The following is a 13,086-nucleotide window of genomic DNA, read 5'->3' on the forward strand; positions in this document are numbered from 1 at the left end:
AACATTTACCTGGACGATTAAATCATTTTGTTAAATGACGTCATCGACTGGGTAATGAAGTACCTAACCGATTTTTTAGTCATCTTCTGTAACTTATCCACAAAACGATACAATAATAATATAATGTCTGTCATCTGTGCATTTTACATTTATACAATATAATGTTTCCCGTGTTTCAGAGTTTCACTACGAATACGCATACATATTATATTATATATTTACACTAAATTCATAATTTATATATAGGTACCTAAGCGATAAACGATAAACATTAAATATACATTATTTGCTCATCAGTAAGTAAACTGTCCATATCTGCGAATTTAAAAAATCAAAAGTGGAAGTTTTATAATTTAAACTACATCAATTAAAAATGTATTATTAACATTTAAGTATTCATTGTTAAAAGTTTAAAACCATGGTATTATTTACCTACTTATTTAAATGTCTCATATGATTTAGGTATGTTTAACCAGAAATAGTCGATAAGAAAAACATTTTTACCTAGCTTAAAATTTAACGTAAGTAAATACAAGACTATCAGTTTTTAAATTTAATCAAATATTTTCTTTAGATACATGCCATTGTATGAATTTCCGTCTTGAAGACTAAATGTTTGCTATTATTTCGAATACTATAGGTAAACCATCATAGACACGGGTTCGAAGAATAAATAGAGATTGAATGCATATTACGTTCCTTCCTACTGATTTTTAGTGAATTATTGGAATGCTATGTGCCTATGTAAACATTATAAGATAATTATGTGGTCTGTCAATAAATAATTTGTATACATGCTAATTGTCCAACTATCACCGTCGTTTGCATTCTTATGTCACAATATTATAGCCTGTATGAGTATAGGTTGACGCAGTAGTACCAAATTAGTACGATTGACCCTAGCGCTATGCCATCGATCTTCCCATTAATGATCCAGCAGTCGACGTGACCTGTTGTCATTCTGTTTTGACGATTCGAAGAATTAAATAGCATTTTAATAACTTCTCCTGATTTCAACCATGAGCAAATTCACCATGTATATTTTAGTTTTTATATTAATCACAGGTTAGTACTTAATAATGATATTTAGAAAAGACTTAAGTAGATATTATATCCGTGCTATAAATATCATGTATCATATTATGTTTTTTGCACTAGTAAAAAAAAACAAATATTTTTTTTTCAAATCATTAAATCTCAATTAACTTAAATGATTCTACGGTAAAACATATTACTACCTTTATAGGCGCACCTATTTACGATGTTCGAATTAGTTGAATTTTGTTTGCTTATAAATTCTATTTATTCTCTCACAAACAATGTAAAAATAACAATTTATTAATTTTATAAAAAACTATATTTTATAAAATATTTGATTATCTAATTTAAATGTTTGAGTCAATTATTTCTATATTACTAACTTCGATTTCATTTTTCTATTAATTTCATTAGTTTTTGTTATAAATGTTAAGTCTATGGTACAATTTCATATGAATAAAAATATATTTAACTACATTTATGTTTTGTATAAATGTTTTGATTAGATTCACTTATTTTTATTATTAAAGTTGTTAAGTTTTTAATTATTTAATACTTCCATTGACTATTAATATTATAAATAAGTGCTAAACCTATCGTAGTTAAACGTAATCTTATTAATATACTCGTGGATAATTTGTATTAATTTTCTAAAAAATATCGAGTAAGTATAAGAAATTCCATAAATGTTTACGTTATTATATTTTCAATTAAGCTACTTGTATTTTATTATATCTACCAAAAGTTCCATATAATAATTAATAGCTGCTAGACTTTACTCGATAGTGTAGGTATATTTTATATTATAATGTACTAATATTTTGATTTGTTATTATATGTAGGATCAGAATTGAATATCTTTGCACGTGCAGCATTATGCAATCCAATGATTGGTCCTTGTTCAGAAGGTAGTTGTATGCCATGTGATTTGGAAAAAAAGCAATCAGTTAATAAAAATGACTGCATGAACCCAAATGGATGCCCGGAAGTCACCAAAGTAAAACTAGAACCACCGGTCCCGGATTATTTAGTAAAACCATCAATAATCCTAAGTAATCCGGTCACTAGGTGTTTATTATGTTTCTGGAATATTACTCCATTTTATTGGTATATATAAAACACTTATTTTTAATGTACTTTAATCTATATTTGCTACATAATTTATAAGCGTTTTATATCTTGTAATTTATAGGTACAAACTATAGTTTAGGTAATGTAAGAAATATATATGCTTAGTTCTAATTTCAACAATCCAACAGAACATCTCAGAGAGTTTATAATACAAATTAATCATAGTGGTATAAACTAAAATATCCAAAAAGATAGAGTGTAATATAATTTCCTTAATCCTGTAGTCCATAGTTCATACTCTTTATCAATGTAATGGATAAAGGCTATTATGTACAAACTGTAGAATGTGTATTTTTGTACATTGTACGTTGTACATTGTACGTTGTACATTTTACCTAAACCATTAGTCGCCTACCCATAAGTATTTTTCAGTTAGTGTGCGTATCCGATAAAAATAAAATATCAGTGTTTACTATTCTATTCATAAGTTTTGCTTTGTTTGCGTGCTGATTTTTTTCTTTTTTTTTTATATTGCCAATAAGATATCATAGTATTATGCTTTACTTTTTAATCTAACAATAATAATACTTTTTGTACAGTTCTTGATCAAACATTCTTGAACATTGTGTATGCAATTTAAGTGGTTAATAGTTTAATTTTGATTTTTGTTAGTGAAAATCGAATGTTGTGTATATTAATATTAATTGAAAGGTCATAAGTTAAGTAGGTATACCTATTCTCCTTTTTTAAATTCTTTTCCCGGAAACTTTTACCTTAACAAATATTTACAGCATAGTATTGGATAGGCTGGTTAGGAATACAAAATAATGTATAATCTAATAATAATACTTCGTAAAATCTTCGCCCCTTGGTTTATCGAGGGGTGGTTATAAATTGGTGACTTGTGCTTTTAAAAACAACTTTTAAATTATAATACTAGTATTATGTAGTGCAAAATTTGTTTTTCGCATGAGATTTTACATAATATATTGTTTAATTATCATTTATGGAAATATAAACTTATGATATTTTTGTAATTTATCCACATTAATAAGTACCTAATGATTTACTAATTAATACTTATTATTATTTATTTAGAGTATATTTAGCAGTGTTAGGATCTAAAACAATTCTGTAATTTTCTACACTAAATTTAATCAACTTTAAATAACTATTTTTATGCAGATTTTATTAAAATAATCATTTAGGTTTATTGTCTAGTAAATATAGGACAACCACAATAAAACTAATAATATACTATGAATAGTATAATATCATAAATATTATAAATAATAAATACCACTTTTATACCAATTCTATAAAATAATAAAATTATGTGCTCTTCAATGACTTAATATGTAAATGAAATACTTAAGTATTTGATACTAACATTTGCAGTATATTTTTATTTTCATTAGGCCCATAAATAACTAATAAGTATTGGTCTTACATAGTCTATAGTGGGCTTATAGAGCTATTCTAGAGATTTAATAAAAATTAATGTAATAAATATATTATATTTATATTCTTAAAATGGTGATTACTAATTTTATGAATTAAATAATTGTATTGTAGTGTTTGTAATATTTGATAGCATAAAAATTATAATTTATAAATTAAAAAAAAACAGCCAAGTATAATAATTTTCTTTACCAATTTATTTGTAAAATTTTTCAAAAATTATTAAAATATCTAACTTAGGTCTTAGCTTCAATTTATATTCTTATATACTTAATACATCATGTAGCTTAAAGGTGGTATATTTGAATTACACTAATATGTTATTCATAAAAAAAATTATTTTAATTGACTTTTGTTTAATAGGTAATGAACCTAAAATCTAAATAATTATTTTAATATCTGCATAAAAAAATAGTTATTTAAAATTGATTATATTTAATATAGAAATCCACAGCATGGTTTCAGATTCAAACTCTGCTGTATCCTAAATTAATAAAACTAATAATTAATAAATAATCACCTACTTAATAATATGGATAAATTATAAAAATACCATATACACTTCTACACTTTCAATATATTTGATAAGTGACCGTTTATATGTACTAAGTAAGTATATATTTTTATCAATATTATTCATATATTTTATACTATTTTTATATTAATATTCTAGTTCTTGTATAACTTATACTTATTTTGTAATTTAAAAAAATGAATAGAATCATAATTTATCCATTATTATATGTATTTTTAATCGATGGTGTAGGTAGGTATATGTTTGTAAATTTATAATATAATAATATGTAGATTGTAGGTATAGATATGGTTAAATAAACTGTATTATCGATTATCGTATCTTAATAATATTACATAATCAGGGCTGGGCTTGGAAGTAATAGGAGTTAAAATAGGTAAAATATACACTAAAAAAATTACGAAGTATACATAAAAAATAAAAAATAAAAAAATATCTATTATTGTTGATAATTTGTATAAAAACACATATTAAATATAAAAAAATTATAATATTTAAAATATGGCAAAAAACTGTGTTCAACAAATTTACCAACCAATAAACAATAAATAAAACGATTAGATAGTATTTCGGCATATTAGCGTGATAGAAATTTAACGAGCATCGTACCTTGTCATTAAATTAATTCGTGACTGTGATGATGACAATAAATACCTGCATTAAATAATTTTAAGTTTTATAGTCAATGTTATTTAAAATACATAATAGGTTAGGTTAAAGGAATAGATCAATAAAAAAAAAAATTAGTAAACATGCATTTTTTTTCAAAGTAGGAAAAATTAATGAAATATGCAAAATATTATATAACAATATAATAGATACAAAGGAAAATACGTATTATTGTTTTGTGTATATCTATAGTACCTACTTAAAACCTTCACAAAATCAAAATTAAGATTAACAAGTGTTGTGAATTTACAATTGTTTAAATGAAAAATGCTTAACTTCGTCATTATCAAAGCTAGTGTACACAGGAGGATACTAAAAATAAATTAAATTGAGATATTTATCAGTAATTTTTAAAGCTAAGTTAATGAATCTTTATGTTAGAACTGCCGATCGTTTTGTTGTGGATTTACTGAAAAACACACAGGCTTGATTATAGTCAATAAGTAGGTAGCATTTTTTGAATATAATAATAATAAACAATTTTTATCAAAATTATTTGTTAAAAAATGTCACTATGAACCACCATTGTTATTTATACTGTCTATTTTTCTATTATCTTTGTCTAAAATGTTTCCTACACTACCTATCGAAACAGATTTATTTCAGTGCAATATAATAATGGGAAATAAAATTTTATAAGTGAAACTTAAACTTGAATGCATTTAATCCACCTATAATTGTTATCATTTACTCATATTAAAATAAAAGTTATTTCATAAACTCGTATTTCATCTTAATTAAAATAATTTTTGCTCTATAAAAATTAATATCACAATTATCCTTTCTTTGTAACTAAGAAAACATAAGGAAAGTCCGAAAGTGAAATGTAGCATTTTAAAATTTTGATTTTCATTAACAAGTTTCTTTATTTAAAAAAAAAAAATGCATTCCTTATATTAAAGTTAGGAGCTTACATTTTGTATTATCATTTATCACTTTATCAGTCATCGTTTATGAACTACTTTTAATATACCTAGTACTTACCATAGGTAATTTGAGTTCATTTTTTTAGCTTACTTGAGCACAGGTATTGTTTTTACTTAGATTTTAGAATTACTATAGATTATTCGAGCGGATAATTTCTATATTCTATTTGATAGCGAATTTTAGCTAGTTTGTGTAAGACAAAGATGTTTTGTAAAAGCAAAAATAATAAGTCAATTTTTTTTTATCTTTCAACATTTCCATGTGTACCTATATTATAATTTATAGGCCATTTTTTTAAATTTTTCACTAAAACTATTGTTAATATTATATATATTATATATTTAATTTATTTAATATTTCTAACTAATTGATATTTGTATAATGATAACACGTTTGGGGATAAAATCATAATATGTCTGAAAAATATTTCGTTTTTGATTGAACGTTTGAGCACATGGTAGGTAACTATCCATGTCAGTATACGAAGGTTTATATGTAGTTACGTCGAGTATACAATTTTTTATTGAAGTTATTTATTAGTGTTTAGAAGTTATATGATAGAAACATGAATTAAAACTAAAAATGCATAGTAATGCTGACGTTGCGTATGAACTTTAACAATGTAAATCTAAAAACGACTTGTATCTATACTAAATTTGTGGCTTTGAAACGTGACTTACTACGATAATTATTATAGTGGACTACAATTAAGTGCAATTACAGACAATATTAGCAATTATGTTATTACTTATTTACAAAAAATTAAATAAATTATTATAATTTATATTTATTATCTTTAGTTCTTCTTTAAATATCTAAATTCGATAATCTTAAATTTCAAAATTTTCAAAAATTCAGTATTTTGTATACTTAGGGTGTAGTATCTATATATTTTTAATTTAGTATTAATTTTAAAAGTGTAGAATAGAACAAATAATAATCAATTAATTGATTAGTTGCTATTAAAATAGGATGGATTACGGACGGTAGTATTATACTCGTATAACTTGATTTTGAAAAATATTTCTTTTAGAGCAGTAGATTAGAAAGTATATTATATTATGCATATTAGTTAGTTACTGTCTCTGAAATTCAATATTATAATAATTACTAACAATATATTTAGGTAGGTATAGATAGATGCGTTGATATATAGTTGTGACAGTATGTTGAAAACATAAAAAGTATAGGTATAAGCAGGTAAAAAGAACAAAAATAAAATCTGATGAATAAATAATATAACGTTTTACTGCTAGTCACAAGCTCACAACCGGTTCATGATTTGTATATTATCTAATATGAAAAATAAAGTGTAAAATAGAACTAGCGATGAATTCATTTACGTTGTGACATGTGAATGGTTAAAACTATAAAAGTATAGAAATCAATTATCATAAGATAATGCGTCAATAGGCAGGCAATAGCTTCACAAAAAAAAATTTGATTATTCACTTAAAAAATAAGAAGGGTTGAAAATTTTCTAAAAATTTAATTTTTTTGTCTATTTAATATTTTTTTATTTATGTCTATTATTTTTTTTTATTTCTAGGAATATGGTAGGGGAACCTGCAAAAGAAGAATAATGAAGATATATTGTTGACGTAACTATCCAAAAAAACAAAATCTATTTTATTTATTTGTCTTTTGTTTCTTATTAATGGGATAAAAGTTAAAAGTTGTAATTTATGATTCAGTATAATTAAAACCCATTGTATTTTAATTGTTACTCAACTTTCAGTTTAAAATTTGACACACGTAATATTAAATTTTCAAATATTGTGTATTTCTATTTTTTTTTCTAACAATTAGGTACGATCATATTTTATCGAAATGTTTATTTTATATTATTAGTATTTTTATGTTTATTATAATTAATAGTTCTTTCGTAATCGTAGACATATTCATGTACTCTGAGAAAATTTATATTTTTAGAAAGAGCTATTTAAATAATAAAGGCTTCAAATTTTAATTTTTTATCTTAGTATATTTAAATTAATTAATGTAAAATTGTAATTGATAATATCTTTGGTTTTATTAAAGTAAATTCTATAATTTCTAATTTCTATTTTAATTATTTTTTAATATAATATATTGTATTTGAGCTTATAGATACTTTTTTTTTCACTTTTGGGCAGTGTTTGGATTAGGGTATATTTTTCAGCTGTGGTCTATAATATAAAAATAAATACTATTACAAAACTATATTATTTGTACCGATTAATAATAAAATATTTATTTCCTATAGTAGCGAAATTAATTTTAATTTCAAAAGATCCATATAACTATATAGCTAGATACAAGTATGTTAACCATCATGTGGTTAGACTGCAATATATAGGTATTATTGTTAGGCTAGATACTGTTTGCAATGCTTGGACTTTAATGCTATAGCTTATAATATAAATGTCCCAAAACTATTAATTTTATTATACCTACTGGCTACTCTAATATACGTTCTCTTAAGCTTCTTTATTTATACGTATGTTTTTTCGTTTTCTTATACAGATATTAAGCTACGGAATCACAAAAGTATAAATTGATTAATATAATTGTTGGCAGTAGGTATAATAGTATTCTTATCATCCCATACGGTCTCATTAATGATGAATGAAATTATACAGGTAAAGCCGTATCAAGGGGTAAAATACAAGGGGGTAATAGGAGCAATGCGCCTCTCCCGTTCACAAAAAAAGTTATCAAATTTCCATTTGTAATTAACTGTGACTAAAATACTGTTCATGCAAATTATCAAGAGAGAATCGTTATTGTATTTACTATGAACATTTAATTATTTGTCTATTGCAAATTGTTCATTTTTATTTTATTGAAATTATAGTGATCACGCCATCACGGTTTCCGCGGATTCAACAATGCAACATTTTATGTACAACCGGTTAATTATTTGATTTTGAACTCCAGTGTTCACAATACACATACAATATACAAAGATATCTGCTATATAATAATCTAAAATCAAAGCTAATTACTGAGTACGTACTACAGTTTCTATGATAACACTAGTCACCAAGTCATCTTATTTTTAAATTAATATGCCGTACTGCCTGTATCTACTACAACGGTTTTACCGTTCCTTGCTACTTGTCGTTAGTACGTCGTCGTAACGTTCATAATACAATTATTTTGTTTTGATATGTACTCGTATTACTACTTTGTATAAATTATAATATTGACACTTTGTCAAGTTTGTGATACGGAGACCACGACACCACGTACAACGTACCCAACAGAACATGTACACTATACTATATATTTTAATAAAAAATAAATAAAATAGGTATTACTGCAGGTAAATATTATAATAATTTTAACAATCGGAATTAGTTTTTACATTTTAATAGTTACACATTTTAGATTCGAAATTTTATTGCTCAAATGAATAAATATCACTTCAAAAATACGTTTTGGTTTGTAGTACATATTATGTTTTATTTTAATTATCAGTGCAAATGCATCGTTATCAAAGTACCTATCGATCAAAATTATGCATAATTTTTACCACGTCTACTGTTTTAAACATTTTTTTTTCTTCCAGAAATTAATAATGAGTGAAAAAAGAAAAACAATACGACCAATCACTACTCATCAGTATGGCTGATGTTTGTGCACAACTTATTTTCATGTTGACTAATAATAAAACAATTTCTATGCCTAACTATTCTTATTAGTTTATTTTATTCGTTTATATATACTGCCCTACGCCCGTTTAGGACCGCCGTATGCGCCCTTGAACCATATAGGTAAGTAACTTAAAACTAAAATAATTAAAATATATATATATTAAATATAATATTAAGCTAGTGTTTTTTTTACACATCCAAAGATTTTTACTGTATATATATAGTATAAAATAATATATAATATATTATAATATACGATATACCTATATAGGTATTCAAAATAGAAACTACATTTTATAAATCATTTGTGTATTGCGAGACACGAACCAAAGAGGTCGAGGTGGTTGAGTTAAGTTTTGATATTTTATTTACATTCTGATTTTAAAGAAATACTTACCTGTTACCTATCTAGTTTTATTTTTTGTACACTTACCATTTATTAAACACGATTTCCCTTTTAGATATAACCTATAGGTTATAGGTACAACACTAAACACTTAAACTATACATATTTATTTTAAATATTTTTTTTTTATGTTTTGTTAGATTTAATAATAAGTATAGATAGTAGTCAATATAGTCGTATAGGTCTAGTTATATATAACTACAATAATATATCTACCATTTTAACTTACAAAAATAAGTGTTTAAAAAATATCTAACCTTGAAAATAGACAGAAGAAACCTATTTCAATTTCGGCGGGGCTTTTTAATAGAGCTTAGCAGTTAAAAGTTGTGTCAACCATAATTTTTGATCCTTATAAGTTATAAATAATTAATATTTTTTGTTGTGAAGTATTGAATATTATAAGTTGTATTAAAAATAATAATAAATAATGAAACAATTTAATATAAAACATGTTTTTAAATACTGAAGAATTCGTTATTAAAACAATTGGTAATAAAATAGTTTTTAACAATGTTTTCAATATTATTACTGTTTTTCTTATCATTAGTACCTATGTTATAAGTTATCAAGATTATAAACATATTTAAGTAATAATAATAAATAAAATTGGACAGCAGTGAGCATTTTAAATAGGGTAAGTATTGGCTAATTGCTTACCTATAATAGTTAAGAGTTATAGTTTGGTTAAAGTTTAATTAACTAATTATCATTATTTTTAAATATAACTAGATAGGTATACTTATAAGTAGTTAGTTTACCTATATGAAGTTTTGAGAGTATCTTAACTGAAGTTAAAACTGTTACAAGGTTACTTAAATAACTTTTTTATAGGTAGTAAAATTACTAAAATACTCATTATGTACATTTTTTTTTTTAATATATTTTAAAAACCAATTGATAATAGATGTAAAATGTAAATATATTATATCAATTTGATTTTCTGAAAATAAAATTTTTGTATAAATTTAGCTATTTGTCAAAAAAGTTTTATTTTTAGTCATTTTAAATTAGTGATATATATGACATAATATGTATCTAAAAGTTTAACGTCTTGTTAAACAAAGAAACATATAATATTTTAAATACATTTTAGTAGTAGTTTTGGTAGCAAATTAAATCTAATTGGTACTTATCAGAAGTCAAATTGAAAAATGCATCAATAATGTTCTTAATGATGGGGTAAACAGGAATTCTTACGTAAAACTTATTTTCGACATTTTGTGTAATTCAAAAACGAATATCTGTCAATAAATATATAAACGTTTCACCCAAATATGAAATGTCCAAATTTTTAAATTAACATTTTGTAAATATGATGATATATTATATATTATATTCAAAATATTTGGACTCTTATTGAGTTATTTAAAGATATTTGACATCTTTTAATTTTTAGGTTTTTTTAGGTTCCGTTTTGCCGAAAAGCTTGAATTATAATTTTATTGTTTTAACTATTAATGGCATTTTTTTTTATCTATAATAGTTTTTAATGATGAGCATTTCAATTTTAAAGTTAGAATCTTAATGAAATTTATTAAAATTATGAATTTTATCAATTATTTTGTAGATTTTAAAATTTTAATATTTTTCCTTTTTACATATTTTACAAGAATTTTCATAAGTTCATTTATCTATGATTAGTATGATTATAATTTATAAAAAGTTGATTGGAGATTTTCACTTATTTTTTATGAGTGTTTCAACATTTTAAATTAAAAAGTCTACGACATTTGACACGTATTGTAAAATAACTATTTCTCCTCAAACGATTTTTTTATTTTGTTGTAATTTAAAAAAAAATGAAATACTTAAAATTGTCATCAAATATTTTTAAAATATACGCTACCTATAGGACATAGGTCAATGTACATTGTACATGGTATAATTTTTCAAAATATTTCGAGTACTTGGACTTTTTGTTTATTTATAAAAATTTAATATTTTCGATTGTTTTAATTTTAATTTTCTATTAATAACGATAACAACTTTTACTCAGTTAAGAAATTTGAAAATTTAATAAGTATAAAATTCCTCATTAATATTATTATTGTAGCTATTATAAGATATAAAAGTTCCACACGCTCAATTTCTTTTATGAACATTTCAATGTTTTCAAATTCATTAAAATCGCTATTATTTACAAACTATTTGGTTGTAAAAAATGTATAAAATCTATAACTTTTTTAACTGAGGTTAATAAATAAAAAAACTTAGGTGCCTTCCAAATCTTTGATTTTATGAACTCATTATCATTTATATTATAATTTAATAGAAAAACATAGATTTATAAATAGCAAAATACTTAATATTTTAATATTTTAATTACTTAATATACACAATGCTTGATAATAAATTCCTTGGGAGTTGTTGTATTTCAGTATTTCACTATGATGTTACAATTTACCCTGTTTTACGGTATTTAACTTAGGACTTAGAAATAATATAACTTAACATCAATTTTTGAAGGTAATTTGCTGTGCAATTTAATTAAGTAGGTACCTAATATACGAAAATAATTCTCGTAACAATGTTATACCTATGTGTTTCTATCTTAATGTTATCTATAATTTCCAGAAAATTAAATTACATAATAATATAATCAATATAGTTATAGGAGTATGTTTTTGTGTCATACTATTATTATTTTATTTAATGACAAAAATAATATACTATGAAATAGTTTATATTATAAAAAAACGATTGGTGAAAGCAACCGGCCCTGTGGCGCAACGGATAACGCGTCTGACTACGGATCAGAAGATTCCAGGTTCGAATCCTGGCAGGGTCGACGGATTTTTTTGCATTATTTATTATTTTATAATAAAGGTTAACAATTAATATTTTATTACATTAAATGTTTGATAACTTGATAGTGAGCCCAACCCAGTGGAATTCAATTTTAAATGTTTTTATTACATTATTACAGTAGTATTTGAATTATTTCATAATATTCGACTAGTGCAGTTTTGTCGTTTTGTAATGTTATTGAAATAGTATTCCGAACTGTTCAAATCAAGAAAAAAAACAAGGTCTTAATTGACCTGAAAAGCAATTCAAATATTTAAAATCTAGCTAAAAGTATCAGTATAAAACACAACTGTGCGTGTTTATCCTAACTGTGTGAGGAAAACAAAATAATTATTAATATGTGATGTGTGAAACAGTATCCACTTATGTCTAATAATAAATCAAGTGAATAACTAAATACATTATTCCAATACATATTAGTACGGTAAACTGTTACTGTAATAACAGTAATTAAAGAATATTTGTATATTTTAACCTATCGACATCTATCGTTTACTCTTAAATTGCGATTAAATGCTCCTGTACACTAC

At 23.7% G+C, this 13,086-nt stretch overlaps 1 protein-coding gene and 1 non-coding gene across 2 annotated transcripts; both read left to right on the top strand.

The window, feature by feature from the left end:
- The first annotated feature begins 934 nt into the window (after window positions 1-934).
- On the top strand, window positions 935-7,534 carry LOC132926814 (uncharacterized). The gene is made up of 3 exons (XM_060991220.1): window positions 935-1,065; window positions 1,881-2,145; window positions 7,251-7,534. Exons 1-3 carry the CDS (start codon window positions 1,020-1,022, stop codon window positions 7,282-7,284), a joined length of 345 nt encoding a protein of 114 aa, XP_060847203.1. The 5' UTR covers window positions 935-1,019; the 3' UTR covers window positions 7,285-7,534.
- Window positions 7,535-12,463: 4,929 nt separating this feature from the next.
- Window positions 12,464-12,536, top strand: Trnar-acg (transfer RNA arginine (anticodon ACG)). The gene has a single exon. It is a non-coding gene; the product is annotated as a tRNA-Arg (tRNA).
- The last annotated feature ends 550 nt before the right edge of the window (window positions 12,537-13,086 follow it).

Source organism: Rhopalosiphum padi, chromosome 3 (genome assembly GCF_020882245.1).
Source record: "Rhopalosiphum padi isolate XX-2018 chromosome 3, ASM2088224v1, whole genome shotgun sequence".
NCBI lineage: Eukaryota > Metazoa > Arthropoda > Insecta > Hemiptera > Aphididae > Rhopalosiphum > Rhopalosiphum padi.